General features: G+C 41.3%; 1 protein-coding gene across 2 annotated transcripts in view; it reads right to left on the minus strand.

Annotated features, from left to right (window-relative positions):
* Window positions 1-18,703, minus strand: part of cntn4 (contactin 4) — a 184,381-nt gene that overhangs the window by 25,479 nt on the left and 140,199 nt on the right. For both annotated transcript variants that reach the window (XM_084927524.1, XM_084927523.1), the window contains exon 12: window positions 5,068-5,195. In XM_084927524.1, coding sequence (XP_084783650.1) covers window positions 5,068-5,195 — 128 coding nt within the window. The remainder of the gene's footprint in view (window positions 1-5,067; window positions 5,196-18,703) is intronic.

Raw genomic sequence — 18,703 nt, forward strand, 5'->3', positions numbered from 1 at the left:
TAGTTCTTTCCCCCCACGGGTATTTAATAACAGCGCAGACGAATGATCAATGTATTCTGCACGTTCATATGAGGTTACAGTGAATCGTACTCTCTCTTAGGCGGTGAGTAAAAGGTGTGAGCGAATGTGCAGCATGCTCTGACCCACGGGGTTTACCTCGACGTCTCGGAATATTCTGCTTCTGGTGAAGCCGAAGAAATGCAGTCGTAGCTGCGAGAACGGCACTTGTATGCGTCGTGTGAAAATTCCTGAACTACAGAGTACATGCAAATCTATATAGAAAACCTTTATATGAAAAACCTTTTGAAATATGAGGCGTGAACTTTTCTCCCTGAGGGCAATATACTGAAAATCAATAACTCTATAAATGTAAAAGAAGCCGCTCAACGAGGAAGGTCAAAACAGAACATGTAACAATAGCACAAATGAGCCCAGGAACCCCTGTGAAAATGAGGTCACAGTGAGGGTATAGTTCACTGAATATGTCAGCAAATCCTCCGGGAGCCTGACGAGGTGAGAACACTATCTCCTGTGGAAATGGGACAGAAAAGCTGCGGTGTGCACAGCATAAAGCCGCCGCAGAATGCACAGCACTTTATAGCCAGCTCACATTTATTTTTAATGAAGTATAATAAGTCACAGCAGAAATGCAATCCCCAACCCAGATGATCCAACAACACGAAGACTATTTTTTTCACGCAGTATATCCTTCTGCTGGTACTGGGGGGCACAGCGAGGCAGTGAGCTGAATGATTTCAACATCTCTGCAAACAGACATAGCAGCTGAGGTGTCTCTGTCTAGTAATGACAGCACAGAGAGAGAGGGGGAAAAAAACTGCTTTTTGTGGGACTTATCAGAAGATGGAGATTGGGGGATGCTTGGATGCTTCATAAAACGTGCCCCTTTTCTGTGTCGGTCATTTTTTATGAATGAAAATTAAACACTTGTGGCTATTTTTTTTTAAGGAAAATAAAACAGGTATCCAGTGTGTAGTAGCAGTAGGTTGGTAGTCTGTAGGTGCTGCTATAGGTAAAGACGTTGCACTGTCACTCAGGAGTAATGTTAAAGGTAAGTGGAACAGTGTGGGCTCCTGTCCACTGCAGCTGCTGTATGTGTTTCTCATCCAGGCTTTTTGATCTTTGAGCTTCATCTCCATGATGAAGCAGCCTGGTTTCTTTCCTGGGGCACTGATACATGCTGTTTAACCAAAGCCGCTGTCATGTCTTACTTTACAGACTGATAATAATTGTGTTTTAATTGTTGCACAGCGGTTTGTGACTTTTAAGCCTGTGAAAAGCGCTACTTATAGAAATTGATCCATCACTCCCAACTTGTCCCTGGTCAATGTTTAGAGGAGCTGTTACAAAGTTTTCCCTCCAACTGTCTTTATTGGGATTTTTAGGTACAGTAATGAAATGAAAAAAGGGGATGTCATCAGCATTACTGCAAATAGTCTCTGGTGAGTTGAAATTCAATTACAGGCTGTCATATTGTATAAAATTAATTCCCATTTTCTCTCAGTGTGAATTTGATCTTTTTCTAATATAAATATTTCATCAACAAGGTGGTTTCTTTTGTTTCCAGTCAGCAAAATGAGTCTTTGTGTGAGCAATAACACAAAACAAACCAATGTGTGATTGATTGTTGGTTATTCGATGATTCCAGGGTGGCTGCTTTCATCCCAAATAGAGCTATTCCAGAACTGAATCCAGGAACTGAATCTGTTCTGAAACATCTTACACAAAAAGTTTATAATATTTGGGCAGTTGAAGAATGTGTGAGGCAGACAGATTGATGTTTGTCCACAGAATGGGTCGACAGAAGGACTAAAGGCATCCCAAGCCTTTACTCTTAGGACGACTCTGGAGGACTCTTATTCAGGATGAGTTAGGATATTGCAAATTTCTTAAAACACCAGGATATATAAGAAGGGTGATCTGGATGCAAAAATCTGAAAAATTATGCTTAAATAAATTTAAGCACCAAATAAATTTTCCGTAATTTCATCTATTCAAGTAGCTTTTAGTGGCGAAACCTACTGTAACAAAGGACTGGCAAAAAAGCATTAGCAAGCTTATATAGGCAAAAATGTCTGTACAGAGGAGCAAAACATATTTGTATCATATAATTAAGCCTATTAAGTATTAATTAGCTTATCAACATTTCCATTCAGTATATAATTAAAATCTTTGTGACTACTCTGCAATAATACTGTGTTTTTATTTAATTGATGAAGCTATAAAACTAAAATTTATTGTTTGCCTATTGTTTACTTAATTCAGTCACTAACACAGCACTCCGACGGTTTAGTGGGAGCAATAAATGCCTATTAGCTTGAACAGGCCTACTTTTAAACTGAGTAGTTCTAAAGCTCTGCATACCACTTTGAACATTGCTGGTATTTGTGAAAATGATCAGTTTAAATGTAGCTTACTTTGATCATAAATAAAACATAAAGCAGATGAACAGTTTTAAAATTAGCAGAAGTAAAAAACAAAGCGGTAGAGCGACAGATCAGGCATACTATGAAAACAGTAATGCTTTTGGTGAAGGCAAACAAATCTGATCATGCACTACACGCCTCTCTGCAGCTTCTCTCCTCCTGCTACCCCCCCAAAAACCCATCTCCATAGAGACTGTGTCAGCTTCCAAAAAGACAAAAAACAAACTAAAAACCAGCAACAAACAACTTAAACATAAACAATCAAAAAGAAAGAACAATACAGTATCCACATCTGAACCAAAGAGTAAAACAGTGAAATGTGGATTATTAAATATTAGGTCTCTCTCCTCCAAGTCTCTGTTAGTACATGACTTAATAATTGATCAACAAATTGATTTACTCTGCCTTAAAGAAACCTGGTTGCAGCAGGATGATTATGTTAGTTTAAATGACGTAAGTAACGCTGTGAGGAACCTTGGAGTCATTTTTGACCAGGACATGTCCTTCAACGCACATATTAAACAAATATGTAAGACTGCTTTCTTCCATTTGCGCAACATCTCTAAAATTAGAAATATCCTGTCTCAGAGTGACGCTGAAAAACTAGTTCATGCATTTATTACTTCCAGGCTGGACTACTGTAATTCATTATTATCAGGATGTCCAAAAAACTCACTGAAAAGCCTTCAGCTAATCCAAAATGCTGCAGCAAGAGTACTGACAGGGACTAGAAGGAGAGAGCATATTTCTCCTGTTTTGGCTTCCCTTCATTGGCTTCCTGTTAAATCCAGAATTGAATTCAAAATCCTGCTCCTCACATACAAGGTCTTAAATAATCAGGCCCCATCTTATCTTAATGACCTTGTAGTACCATATCACCCTATTAGAGCACTTCGCTCTCGCTCTGCAGGCCTACTTGTTGTTCCTAGAGTATTTAAAAGTAGAATGGGAGGCAGAGCCTTCAGTTTTCAGGCCCCTCTTCTGTGGAACCAGCTTCCAGTTTGGATTCGGGAGACAGAAACTATCTCTACTTTTAAGATTAGGCTTAAAACTTTCCTTTTTGCTAAAGCATATAGTTAGGGCTGGACCAGGTGACCCTGAATCCTCCCTTAGTTATGCTGCAATAGACGTAGGCTGCCGGGGGATTCCCAAGATGCATTGAGTTTTTCCTTTCCAGTCACCTTTCTCACTCACTATGTATTAATAGACCTCTCTGCATTGAATCATATCTGTTATTAACCTTCTCTCTTCCACAGCATGTCTTTTATCCTGTCTTCCTTCTCTCACCCCAACCGGTCGCAGCAGATGGCCGCCCCTCCCTGAGCCTGGTTCTGCCGGAGGTTTCTTCCTGTTAAAAGGGAGTTTTTCCTTCCCACTGTCGCCAAAGTGCTTGCTCATAGGGGGTCATATGACTGTTGGGTTTTTCTCTGTATCTATGAAGCGCCTTGAGGCGACTTTTGTTGTGATTTGGCGCTATATAAATAAAATTGAATTGAATTGAATTGAATTAATACATTTTTCTTTTTTTGTATTTGACAAAAATGAGCCATTTATGTGTCTGCATCCATGCTAACACCTCCACTACTGAGGTTCAGCAAGATTCAGGATGTGGAGCTCGATGCACATATTAAAGCCTTTTTCTTTGATTCAGTGTAAGCTACACGTTTTTAGATTTGGTGGATATAACTTACAGCAATGATACATAAAATTTTCATTCCCATATTGATAGCTGCAGGGAGCCACTGGAGGCGGGTGAAAGAGCAGCATTCAGCTTCAGAGCCAAACATTTGAGCAATACTCAGTCTAAACAAGGTAGACTTAGATTCCTCAGATAAAGTTAAATGCTTTGAGTCCTCCTTGAGACTCCACCGTCACCTGTAGTTTGCATGAAAGATGCAGACTTGTCTGCCAGCACTTGTCATCCTTCAAAGTAAAAGTTGTGACTTACTTCTGCAACCTTTACATTTTACAAGCTGCAACTTTTGAAGGCAAACAATCTGCATTTCCAGTTTATGTCAAAATTTTCACAGTTTCCCTGCAGCTTAGGAAATAGTTGGTGTTTGCGGAAAAGTTGGACTTTGCAACCAACTCTACTAGGAGCAAGCGACCTCCAACAACCACGCTTTTCACTAGCCACTGGTGAGTCACTGACCATTCTCTACGTGTGCATAACTGGGGTTTTAATGACTGATTTCAAATCAAGCCCCAGCAACGTCCAGCAATCATTTTCCTCTCATGACCAAATGGTTGTCCACCATCTCTAGGCCTGTGTGACTCGGGCCCCAGTCTAACCAGGTAGTTTTGAGTGATTTAGAGGTTTAGACATGATCAACCAAAATGATAAAAGAACTGAAAAAACTAGAAATAAGCGAGTGGAAAACACTGCACAAAATACAAAGGTTCCAGGCTGACAAAATGGCCTTGTATAATCCACAAAGATGAGTACAGGAACACTACTCATGTTTCCTTTTACTATTCAAGCAGTCAGCCACATATCTCATTATTGGCATCGTGTTGTTGGAGAACAATCCCTTTCTCTCTATAACTACAGAGGTGACCAATATGGGATGGAAAAACCTGCAAAAGCAAAAGTGGTGAATCGTAAAGGCTGAACAGGAAATACCTTTAACTATGATGCTTCCCGTGCTGCTTGCCACACCAAACTGGTTTCTTGCCACACACGTGTAGAGGCCTGCATCAGATTTGGTCACATTCCATATCCGCAGACTACCGTTGTCCAGAATGGAGATTCTGTAGTTACAAAAAAAAAAAAAGGAAATAATTTATGTGACTGTCAAAGCAACAGATTTTTGTAAGAAGAACAAATGTTGCTGTGCATGCATCGTGAAATTTTAACTACGTGGCATGGCTGACATAGCACAAAAGATAAGTGACGAATACGCAGAAAAGAAAATTTCTCACTGTCCCTAATTAGGTTCTGCTTCTTTGCAGATGACAACAATGAGAAATAGGAGTGTATTTTCAGGGCTGATTAATTCAACACATGACTTGGAGATATCTAGGACAATAGTGGCTCCGTGCCCTTTACACAACAGCCACAAGTGCTTCAAAAAAGGTCAAAAGGCCTTAACAAAAGTTGACATTTTGTAAATAACGAGGAAAAATGGAAATTGTGCCCTTGAAAGCAAAGTGTTGGGGGAAATCAAGGGTGGACCACCTCATCAAAGCGCACTGAATTTTAATTATCTGAAACGCTCTGCTGATTCGGCAAACTGTATAATGGCGTCAGCCTGATTGTGAGAGGGGAACATGATGTGTGGCAGCTAAATTGCCCCGTTCACCTGTGAAAACAGTCAAAGGAGTCAAAGCGAATCGAGGCCTGCAGTGAGGGTGAAGACCGTCTGCTAGTCCATACGAACACCTAAATCTGCAATAATCACTTACTCTACATTAAAGAAACAAAACAAGTGCTAGCTGCTATAACCGGTGTCCTTTTCAGTGGCAACAGAATCCGATAGACCCACAGGACGCCACCTTCTCAAAGGCAAGTCATCAGGCAGCAATTAGCTGGTGAAGAGTGTGTAGCAATTAGGCGCTAAAAAGCAGGTTTTATCAGGACGAAGAGTATAACAGAGATAAAAGGCAGGTAAATATCAGAGTTAGTCATTAACTTCCAAACAGGAAGTAACATATAAAACAGAAATGAAGAAGTGTGAGCGAGCCACTTCAGGGGAGGCTCATAAAGCTGTGAATGCAACATTAGCATATTGTTCCCTGAAGATTTACATGGCATTTAATCAGAGTCATCTTTCAGGGTCATGAAATGCAAAACTGAGGAGATTAGTACACTTCAAAGCTTTTTTCAGTTTGTCCTTATGAACCATTGTCACAATATCAGAATTACAGTAAGAGCGCTGCTTTCAAAAGTTGTTTTTAAAATGTTCTTTCGAATAAGCAACATCTGGAGTTATATTTTTGGTCACTTGGTGAATATGTGTAAAAGTCTTGAGCCACATGTCATTTCTTTGTATTTTGCTGGGAAAACTTTATTGATACATGCAAACAAAAATAGAAATACGGTGTAACGAGCAAAAACAGAGTTTTAATGAGGTTAAAAGTCATTGTTTCGTATGGAACTCAAACAAGCTTTCTTGTAATAGGTTTAAGGAGACACTTCAGGAATAGTTCTCCAGTCTTCTTGATGGACATCCAAAACTGTTCTTTGGATGCTCGCTGCCTTTTCGTCCCTTCTCTGTCAGGATAATCCCACGCTGTTTGTAATGTTGAGCTCAATAGTGTTCCATTGAGTTCCACTGTAATTCTGATGAGTCATGAGTAGATAGTAAATGGATTAAATAAAGGTGCCTCACTTAGGTCCAGTGTCAGGTCTTTGCTGGATTTTCTTCTATTTATTAAGGATATTGGATATTTTTAGGTGGTCTGCCACTTCTTATTTTCTCCACTACTTGTCTAGTTTCCTCAGATTTTAATGGCACACAACATGCTGACATATCATTCCTCTGAAAAAGATCAGGTACAAAGACTGAACTCAAAATAAGTGAAAAAGCAGCCAATGTCAGAAAGCCTGGAGAACTATTTCCCAATAACACTGAAATCTGACTTGTGGGAACCAAAAGTAATGAGTGTGCACAAAATCTTTCTTTATCTGTGTTTCTCTATCTGACTCTTAGAAACACGTGTGTCTACAGCTGTTAAATCAGAGGCTCTGGGCACTTACTGTGCACAATTATTTAAATGAACTTTAATTTTAATGGTCACCAGGATAAAAACACTACATGTATAGAATCTCCAGTCAAATGCGACTGACTTTGACCCAACATAAGGTTTTAAAAAGCTTTTTTCTCTTTTATCCCCCACAGGGGGAATTCAACTCAGGAGTCTTTGAGTGCTATCTCTCTCTCTCGCTCTCTCTGTAATATCTCTGGATAATGTGCCTCCGTGTTCACCAGCTCATTTTTTGCTTTATCTTGCTGCTGTTAGAGCCAGGCAGGTAGTGTACTGCACAAAAGCATGGACATATTTTCTTGAAAACAGACGCCTGTTGGCTGAAAAATGCACTGTGGATATGATGATATGATGAGAGACAATCTAAAAAGTGAGGCTCTGGGCCAGAAAAAAACCATACTGAGCTGAAAGAGAGTCCAATTAAAAGTATGGCGATTTTAAGATTTCCAGAAAAATCCTGTTTAAAATTAGTTTTCTGTTTTTGTAATCACGCTAGAAAGTAAAAGTTATTGAAATGTAATATCTGAATCAGCCGGGCTGTTCCTCTGACCCTTAATAGCTGCTGCTCTATAAAGCACCAATTAAAACTATCTGTCAGCACTGTATCCAAATACCTACTACTGCAGTAATTAACAGTCCAACCAGGTTTAAAAACCTATTCGAAACAGTTATTTGACTGTTACAAATATTTGCTGGCGCAGTCCGAGTTCATCAGCTTTCATCACCGTTACGTGAGAACGGTTGTTTGCGTTTAACTGGGAGCATTTAGCTGAAATGTGGCTGATACAGTGTGGCACACTGTCTTTCCCCCTCCACCCCACCTCTTTGTTGGGTTTTTCTTTTCAAGTGGTGGATGTGATAAGAAAGTGCAGAGGTACTTAGTGTAAGTGAATCTACTCCTAAAACCACATGGTGCTGCTGAGTGGATACTTCTGGGTTTATATCAGGCTGAGAGAAAAGTGCTGAATGCAGAGTAGCCAACAATGACCATCAGTTACACGGGGGCATATCGCAGTGTGGGCTGGCGCACAGTTAATGGCGTCAAACCTGCAGGCTGATATATATGAGGAAAGCAGCCCATTAAATGGCACTGTGGCCCTACAAGTGGCCGTAACACGGAGCCGAGTAAGCACAATTAAAACAACTGCTGTACATTAATTGAATTGCATTGCATTGCCGCTCCCGTGTTTATAGCCAAGCTGCTGTGATGACTCGTGGTATTTAAAGGAAATTTAAGAGTGCGCATCAATTAAGCACAAGCGTAAACACACGCAAAGGCATGCTGCTTTAACTAGAAAAAGCTCTGACCCAGATCAAGTCTACCTGCAGCACGATGCTCACAGTAATTCCTCAACATAACTAAATACCCAGGTTTGTGCGCGGTGCCCTGTATATCCCCCATCCCATTACCCTCAGGGACGAAAAAGCCATCATGTGATAGCGCGTCTTGTAAGAGCGTGAACAAGTGGTGCAAGCCCAAAGGAGAGAGAGCCAAGACTATTCTCGGCCATTCACCGTATCGTGTACTTTTCTCTGTAGATTCATGTAAAGACCGGGGAGGAACTTTCCTTTCACTGACATCACAGAGAAAAGGAGCAGACTGGATGTCTGCATAAGTGTTCGTCATTTCAGTCTGAAGCTAATGGAAGAAACGATGAGGTCAAATACAGTAGAAGTCAGCCGAGGCACAGGAGTGCTGAATAAGAGATGGAGGCACACTATTAACACATTTCTGTTTTGCTCCCTGTCTTCTCTCTCCTCCGCTGCAGCCCAGACAACATGTCTGCGCGATGTGCCCATTATGCAAGGAGACATTTTCCACCCTGGTCCCGGGAGAATCCAGAGGATGGGGGGTGGGGGGCAGGTATCAATAATTCACAGGTGAGATGAACACAAGTGCCACTCCTTTCATCCCTGCCTCACACGGTTTAATGGACACGGCTGTAATTCTCTCCAAAAGGAGGCGATTATTTTGAACACGGCGAGATGTCCGAATGGACTCGTGTAATCCCAAAAAACACAGGTGTGTATTTTTTGGGGGGGGAGATCAAGCCTCAGAGGACAGGGGCTGTACAGCGTTGATCCTCCCTGCTCTCCACCAAGATGAAAGAGACAAATAACATCAGTCACAGAGCAGCTATCACGAGGCGCTGTGAAGTGGAAATCGCAGGAGAAGAGCCCGGTCCAAATTGAAAGCCTTATGTTTTGTGTTTTTTGTATTTGTGATTTCCTTACGTTCTCTCTGAGACGATGTTAACAGATGCACACTTTGCCTTTTTGCAAGCTTCCTTACCATAAAAAAAACAAACACTTGAAAGCCTTGTTTTGATGTTTCATTCAGACATATTTTTGTCTTTGATCTGTTTGATAAATTCTAGATGTCGAGAGGAAACTGTCACAATCCAAATAATGAATCTGTAATAAAAAAAAAGGGAAGGAAATTGCGCGTTGAGTGGAACAGCTTTGAACCAAGTGTGGGCCTGGAATGTAGAACGAGTTTGTAATGGTGGGCGCCTCAAACAGAGGAATCATATTAAGTTGCCCTCTACATAAACACGCTAACTCGCTAAGTTGCCGTCGAAGAAGAGGAGCGCACTCATCAGAATTCAACATGCAAACAATATGCGTAATCACAGATCAGATCTGATTCGAGAGTTCCAAACAGGAACGTTCTTGAATGCTCGGTGATTCCGAGATGCTGCGGCTGATTGGCGGTGCGGCTGCAGGACGGAGGCGAGCCTCTCTGCTTAATTAACAGGGTAAATAAAGCCGGCTTGTGAAAATAGGGGTTAAGATTCTATCAGTGGAATTACTCAGCCATGAGACCACAGGAAGAGAGAGATCGTCGCGAGCTTACGGTGATTTCACCAAATAATTAGTCTCAGCTAAAGCCTTTTGTACACAAAGATTACTGCCTGAGAGCACAAACAGCGTGCTCAACTCACTACCTCGGCAGCCATTCACTCCCAAATACCAGTTAACTCAATGTGGAAAGTGTGGAGGGGTAAAAAAACAGTACTGCGGGGATGTGTTTGATATTGTGTTTGCCTTCCGTGGTAAACTCACAGATAAGGTGAGGTGTTCTCGTGTTACTATTTCCGACCTGCGCCGGCCATCGTTGACCTACCTGCAGGAAGCGTTTCTAATCATAATTATATCAAAGCGTCAGCACTGGAGGCGAGAAGGAGGCGAGAAGGCGAGAAGCTGTAATGTGGTGAGGGTGCCAAGAAGGAGGCGAGGTCGCCGTATCCTCTGAGCTGGGATAAGGGGGTGGGACCTAACTTCAGGTGTTGATCTATGCTCTCGACTGTTTTAAAAACCCTGAAGTGCGGGCCGGGGGAGGGGCCTTCTGAGATAAATTGAAAGGCTGTCTCTCTTGAGCTTCCCCACAGTGTGCTGTGCTGGAGAGAAACGGCCTTGTCAGTGGCATAAATCAAGCCCAGCTGTGGAGCGCAGACCCTGGATGCTAAAACTCACCGAATGCGGTGCGACTGCAGAAAAAACCCTTCTCAGATGCTTCATGCAGCATCGTGACAAAACAAACTTGCCTTCTATTTTCTCGTGACGCTGCATGCATCAAGGTTAACGGTCTATTAGAGATAAAGCAGGTATGCGCTTTTTTTGAATTTTTTTTTTCCAGTCAAAGCTATTGGCAGACACTGGTGAGACAGGGACACCTGGGCATTTAGTTTTGACAATTCTCCGATATAGGTATAATTGATATTGATTTTTTCCCCTAGTCAGACCTGTACCACTGACTCTCACCTTGTCGCATGGATCATTAGCTGCAGCAAATGATCAAAGCATTAGCAGATGGACAGAAGATGATTAACTTTGTGGTGGGCACAGCTTTAAAATGTGAAGCTGTGCCCACATAAATAGCATCAACAAAAGTGCCAAACACGGTGTCTGACAAACTTTGATGAAATAGCAGCAGTTTGTCTATGACTATTCAACCTCGACATTTGTTTTTCTATCTTTTCTTTAGCTACATAAGCCATAGGCCTGTGGCAACTGACTGAGTAAGAGCCCATTAGAAGCTGTTGGATGAATATCAGTGAAATAGTGATATCCAGTAAATACACCACACCAGTACCAGTTGATGTTTAAGTTAAAAAAGTCTATATCCAAAACAGGCTGGTGTAGAATAACCAAAAAGAAATCACTGCTTTAGTTTCAATGCAGCGACAACTGTCGATCAATCGAGATGATTGCTCAGGTCACCTGGTGGGATGCAACTTGTCTCCAAGCAGTTTCCGTGTGACTCAGACCGACTACAACCACTTACAGACAGATTGGTGAAGGTCTGAAAATAACTGCAGTCAAATTTCTAAATGCAGAAAAATTACCAACATGTTCGAATCAGTGTGAGCGAAGTCTGCACTGATGAGTGAAGCTCATTTGCAATGCATGCCTTTGCAGTAGGGGGCCAGACGTAACTGTCTGTCAGCTGGTTGTATTCCAGTTACATTGGCATATAAAAGCAGGTTGCTGAGGACCCATTTCACTCCGCAGTTAAACTGCCTCATTGTTCCTGGAGGAATTATTTAAATTCTGTTCCCGATCTGTGCGGTTCTAGACATCTCTCTGAACTCGAAAGGAAGTAGTTAATATGAATATCTATGTATGTACATGCAATTTCTGCAGACTTACCACAATTAACTGCTATATTATCACAAACAGACTCCATGTAATTTCCAGCTTGATCCTATTTGTTTGCAAAATGGAAACAGACTGATAGCAGTCCAAGCTGCCTTATTAACGTTTTAATGGTGTTTTATCATTGAAGCAATCCCTTTAAAGGTAACAACAAAATAATGGCTGTGCTATAATTTCCAACCACAGGACTCCAAACACAATTTTGGGGACCGGTGATGGGTGAATACATTTTGGTGCAATACATTTGATGAGACAGTCTCGAATGCGTCCCCCAGACCGACGGTGCCATCACCATTGATGGCGAGCCAGTGATCAAAGTTACCCAATTCAAATATCTCGGGTCCCTCGTCACCTCGGACTGCAAAACCCTACCAGACGCCAGAGCCTGTGTGAATGCAGCGTGGATGAAGTGGCGTCAGGTTACTGGAGTCCTGTGCGACAAGAGGATGCCAATCTACCTCAAGGTAGTCTACAAGTCGATTGTAGCCAGCGACTACCAAGCATAAGCAAGTTCTTCACACAATGGAGATGAAGATGCTGAGGTGGCCGCTGGGTCTCACACAACACGACCTGGGTGGCAACAGGACACGGCGAAGACCAAAACAGCACTGGATGAATCAAAAATGACATGAAGGCTGCAAACGTCACACTGGAAGATGAAGTGGAGGAAGGCGTGCAAAACAGCGGACCCTGCATCGAGCGGGACATGAACCGCTAGGAAGGAGACATTTGATGAGACCGTTTAAGCAAAATATTTTTGTAGTTGCACTTCCTGTACACTCGTCTCACAGCTGACTTCTCAGAGTTTCCGTGACGACCTGGCTCCAGGTCGAATATGACACCTTCACTCTTGAGGTTTTTGTTCAGTATCCAGAAAGACGAATTTTAACACATCATAAGTTGTAAAATTGGGAAACTGAGGCTGTAAACATGCTTCTTAATGCATATAAAGTTAAGCATTTTGACATGAGAGGCAACCGGGACTGACTCATGTTTGAAACCAGTGGTCATTAGAAGAAGAGTACTTTTTGGCAATTACATGTGGCTTCATTTTTCAGTCCCAGAGGTTGTGCTTTGAATGTAACATGTGACTATTGTCAGAAGGTGGAAGCAACGGGCCTGTCAGCTACAATAAAACACAAAAATTATTGGAACAGTGAAAAAGAAAAATATCCAAAACCTAAGACAGCTGCCAAATATACATGTATGCAACATCTTCCAGAAATGAATGAAAAATGAACACATTTGTGCACAGTTAGAGAGAAAGGTCCAATTCCCCTAAAAAAGCAGGAAAAATGTATCGTGATTATTTAAGTTTAGATTCAGCTCAATAATCCAGTGACCAAAGGCCTAACAGAGTACTAAACGATTAACTGCAGTACCACAAACATGACTTCTTACTACAGTGCTGCATAATGAGGAACCAATGTGTTAAATGTAACATGCTTTTCATGCTGTTCACCATTAAAGATGACACACACAAAACTAGAGTGAAAGCAGAGAAATATACCTGTTAGCTGTGCCTTAAATGTGCTGCTGAGTCAGTGCTGAGCCTCATCGTAATAAAACGCTAGGTTGCCAAAAAGCACAAATCACTCTCTGTGTGTGTTAACGTTATTAAGCAGCTCAATTACCCAACCAGTTTACCATACAAGTCTTTAAACTATATAAACAAACAAAAAAACACCAAAAACGAACCTTCCACAAAATTACCATCAATCGTGTAGAAAATACCCGCCTGACAGGAGATCTTTTGAAGGTGTCACTCAAAGCTCAGCAACAATATAACAAGCGCCTTTGTGACCGCTCTTTGCAGGGAGCTCTTGCTTTAAGACAGAGCAAATGATTAAGAATGATGGACACAAAATAAACACTCGCTCTCCAAGTCTCAACAAAGACACCCTACGCAACCCGAGGCAGGGTTATGTGCTGATCGTATATATTTTTTCCTATTTAGCTCCATTACCAGTGGAGTAAGTAGCAGACAGTACTTGAAAGACTTTCCTTTTGGTTCACTGTGTATTGACACTTGTCTCCAGGGCACCGGTTAGAATTAAAGCTTCTTTGGCAATATTGTAGCTTTATAAAAACGTGGCCAGGGGACAAAGGGGTGCTGAGCTGCAGTGCAAGTATTAATCTCTTACTCTATGAAATGCATACTACTGCTACAGCTCCAATGTGAATTACCATAATGTAAGCAGGGAAATGCCAAGTTTTTTTCCACATAGCTTCAACAGCAAGGATGGATCCTTCTTTTATTTCCTTTTTATTTCTGTGTGTGTAGCTTTTTTTGACAGGCACAGGAATTATACTTCTGTTTTCAACATTATAAAGTAGTTCTAGCTAAAGTTTGTTGAGCCATTTGAATACTGGATGTTTTGTCCCTGGGAAGTGCTTGTTGTGTCTATTTCCTAAGTAACGAGTAAAAATCAAATATGGATGCAGTTCAGCAGTAAAGAGAAAAGGTACGTATAATCCCAAGCATCCCCAGCCATGAAAATGCTGTTAAACTATCAGTGCTAAAAAAAACCCTTAAAAACCACTAAAACCTCCCAGCTTAAACATACTTTATGCGCATACACACACACACAAACACTGTAGTGTCTGAGGACATCGGTGCAAATAAATCCTCTCAGAATAAATGTTGTGTATAAGTGTGCGTTTTTTATAGGAAGGCCTACTTGTTGTTCCTAGAGTATTTAAAAGTAGAATGGGAGGCAGAGCCTTCAGTTTTCAGGCCCCTCTTCTGTGGAACCAGCTTCCAGTTTGGATTCGGGAGACAGACACTATCTCTACTTTTAAGATTAGGCTTAAAACTTTCCTTTTTGCTAAAGCATATAGTTAGGGCTGGACCAGGTGACCCTGAATCCTCCCTTAGTTATGCTGCAATAGACGTAGGCTGCCGGGGGATTCCCATGATGCATTGAGTTTTTCCTTTCCAGTCACCTTTCTCACTCACTATGTATTAATAGACCTCTCTGCATTGAATCATATCTGTTATTAACCTCTGTCTCTCTTCCACAGCATGTCTTTATCCTGTTTTCCTTCTCTCACCCCAACCGGTCGCAGCAGATGGCCCCGCCCCTCCCTGAGCCTGGTTCTGCCGGAGGTTTCTTCCTGTTAAAAGGGAGTTTTTCCTTCCCACTGTCGCCAAAGTGCTTGCTCATAGGGGGTCATATGATTGTTGGGTTTTTCTCTGTATCTATGAAGCGCCTTGAGGCGACTTTTGTTGTGATTTGGCGCTATATAAATAAAATTGAATTGAATTGAATTGAAGATGTCTTAATGAAGCAACCTGATTGAGAACATCTTAATTCCCGCCAGTGGAACATGATGTGATTGTGCTGGTAATTGCACTGCGAGGCAAGGGAGTTTATCTGCATGGGCCGCACGGTGGGCGTTGTGTACGCGCTTCCAGAGGATTCCTTTAATCGCAAAGTACTCCGATGGTTTATTCCCCTTCCAGAGATATTCATCTCCACTCGTGTGCTGAGGGATCTCTTCAGGAATAAAGAGCACACACATGTTCCACAGGAAATTGTCAGAGGAACCAAGATGGATTACTCATGCTGCGCTGGCGGATTCTCACTTTGAAAAATGATATCAGCCACTGTCTTCCAGATAAAAATAATCCCGGCGAGCAGTACATGGGATGCAGACGGGTAAAAAGGGGCTCTGACCTAATCTCGGCAAACATCTCGGAATTCACTTTATCGCACTTCAGAGTGTTATTTGAGTTTAGTGAAAAGCGGGATTCTTGTCAGGCACGGCTTTTATAACCCTCTCCCTCCTGCTCTGAAGAGCAAAAAGTGCTAATTAAGCAAATGTTGAGTCAGACTGATAGATGACTGACAATGTATGGCACTGTGTGATGGGAAATAGTGACAGCTTAAAGGATATATTCTGCCTGTGAGTGATGCTGTGGGCCGCGAGAGGTAGCGCCACAATAGCGGCAAGGCAAATTGATCTACAAATCATTTTGATGGTCTCCAAATACAACAGCAAAATCAATTAATGCCTGTGATCATGACTGACAAGCGAGGGCCGAAGAACATTAAGTCAGCGCCCTTCAACACCGATCACCTTTACAGGGAGTCAAAGAGGCATCAGAGTCATGTTAAATTCCTCTCCTCTGGCTTTTTATCACTCTTCTTCCTTCCAAACTCTGTTCTTGTTCTCTGCACACAATGACGGACATATGGTAATGCAGTCGTACATTATATCGTAATGCTCAGTAGTTCAGTAAAAGTTAAGTTGGCAAAATCCTTCCAAAGCATAATTCCTGGAAATTTAGACACACCAGCACGCGTAATGACTTGCCGCTACACTTAGCAACTCTTAAGATTGCTATTGATGCTAAAAAAAAAAGAAAAAAAAAGATGAAGACATACCATTTTAAAGAAATGTCTCGGTGAATTATTTTAGGACAGGAAGCACAGACTGCTTTTGGTGCATCTTTGATACAAGAATAACAAAAATATATACAGACTCACTCCTGTCCCCTGCCATCGTGCAGTTAACAATGACAGTGGCATAGACATGGTTTTCACATTCTCCGTTTGACGATGTTTTTGTTTGATGGTTGCATACAAAAGATTGTGCGACTAAAGCCAACATGTCCCCAGGGAGAAAGAAGCGTTATCACAAATCCATGATCCATGAAATGCAGAGACTTGTTCTTATATTTGAGCGTAGGCTGACGGTGCTAGTGTTATATAAAATACAGGGAACGTACAAGAAAACTGACTGGTTTTATTTGATTATAAAACAACTTTACTTTGATAAAAGAAAGGCAGAGGATCCCTTTGTGCTTTTTTGCTGTTAAAGATAAAAAAAAAAGGTCTTTTAGAATTAGAGTTAGGGTTAATACTGTTTGAAGTGTTTGGCAAACAACAGTGGAGAACGCGCATGGTTACCGGAAAATCTTTATTGTACTACAGGCATTTGGTGTATGTGCCTGGCTGAGGAGCCAGTGATGCAAAGCTGTGACCGAATACCTCCAAGTCAGAATCCAGATGCAGTGATACTATAGCGCTGTGGATATTTGGTATCATAGTATCATAGAAAACGTATAATAGACACACTTGTCCACCGTGTCCATTTTACTCTTTGTCTTTCTAAAGCGTGAAACGTACACACATGCAAAAGTTGCAGTAAACTGCAGTAACTGCAGAGTGGGATATTTTATTTCAGTGTTTAAAGAGAGACAGTGACTCTAAAAATGAACATTTTTTTAAATAGTAAAAAGAAGAAGTTAACCATGCAGTGTGTCACTAATGCTTATATTCTTTGCTGTGTATTCAGGTTGACTCATATATTACTTCCTTGAATCATAAATGACTTTTTTGGATGATAGTCTTGGGCACATGTTAGCTAACACTAGTGCTAACTAGCTAACTTGGTTAGCGCAATGGGTTTTGGCTAATTTTGTCTAGTGAGCAAATATTTTATAAGAAAAACATCCTTCCTTCTTCCTTGGAGTTTAGTTAAATGCTGAACATGTAAATGACAACCATCTGCATAACTTATGCTAAACTCGGCTGACTTTAGGCCGCACACAAGCTATACACTAGCCACAAAGGCTAAAAGCAACCACATAGAGATGGTTGAGAGGATCGATTCAGGGACGAGCAAACTGCTGGTTTTAAACAGCCTGTAAACTTGTTGATTTCTTCTCAAGACTCTATAGTAGTTTTTTGAGCTAGGTTCAAGTGGGAAGTCTTATTTATTTATTTATTTATGGCACTTTTGTGTTGGTTTCATTTCTCGTCATACAGTTTGTCACAACAAGAAATGTTTTTTGTGAGTTGTTGCATAATGAATATATTACACTAGTAATCTACTTTGGCCACACAGCCAAGCGGTGCTCCTGGGGGTGTGATACTATCACTAAAGTCCCATACACAACATAGCTCAACAAGCCCCCTGTCCCTACTTACACTCGCTGCACTATGGTTTTATTGGATAATTGTTTTAGATTTTTTGACCTAAAGACCACTTTCAATCAAATTAATGTAAAGTGTCTAAACAATTACATTATATTATAAAAATGCCAACCTCATAGGAACATTTGCTTCTAACATAGCAACATGCCTATAATCCACACGTACTAAGAGCACAATAACCAATGTGCCAATCATGCTCATCTAGTTCAAATTCAGCACGTGATCACAGCATGTCCAATATGGTGCAGTCACCTCCTGCTTAGAGCCATAAATGTGTCAAACTAATGATTCACAGTCATCTGCAGTGAAGTGACTTCCTGGACAGTGAGTAGAAAAGGTTTACAGACATCATGAAGAAAGACAAGGCAGAAGAAACATTCACCGATTCTTGAAATGTTGCAGCTAACGGTTAGAAAACTATTATTACGGCATGTGTGGGCTTGATATTATAGAAGCCTCTTTATGTATTTTTTCATAATAAGAAAAAGATGATATTCACCATTAAAACAGTTGAGTTAGTAAATGTCTCTAACTACTGATTCAACATTTACCTGACACTGCCTCTAAAGGAAATGTAGGATTCTGCCCACTGAGGTTTAAAGCAACCAATGAGATTATTTCCACCTCCTGAGCAGCTCCAACTCTGAGACATGTTTGGATAAATAAAACATTTAATCTGCTATGCGGATGTGTGTGTGTGTGTCACACGGCACACACACACCTCTGAACAGTGTTGGGTGTTGTCTGCAGCTGCCAGGATCAGCACAGCACTAATCCTTGGATTGCTCCCATTCTCATGTGAGTGGGACCACACTCTTTTGCGTGACTTTTATAAGCTGCAGACAAGGTGGAGAGGTGTAGGCAAAGGCAAAATGAAAAGCACCAGTCAGCTGTCTGCTGCAGCCGTGTCAGGTAGTAAACCTTTCCTGAAGCCAGAGTAATGAAACG

The sequence above is a fragment of the Perissodus microlepis genome, chromosome 5 (genome assembly GCF_051167445.1).
Source record: "Perissodus microlepis isolate ML-2025 ecotype Zambia chromosome 5, ASM5116744v1, whole genome shotgun sequence".
Classification (NCBI taxonomy): Eukaryota; Metazoa; Chordata; class Actinopteri; order Cichliformes; family Cichlidae; genus Perissodus; species Perissodus microlepis.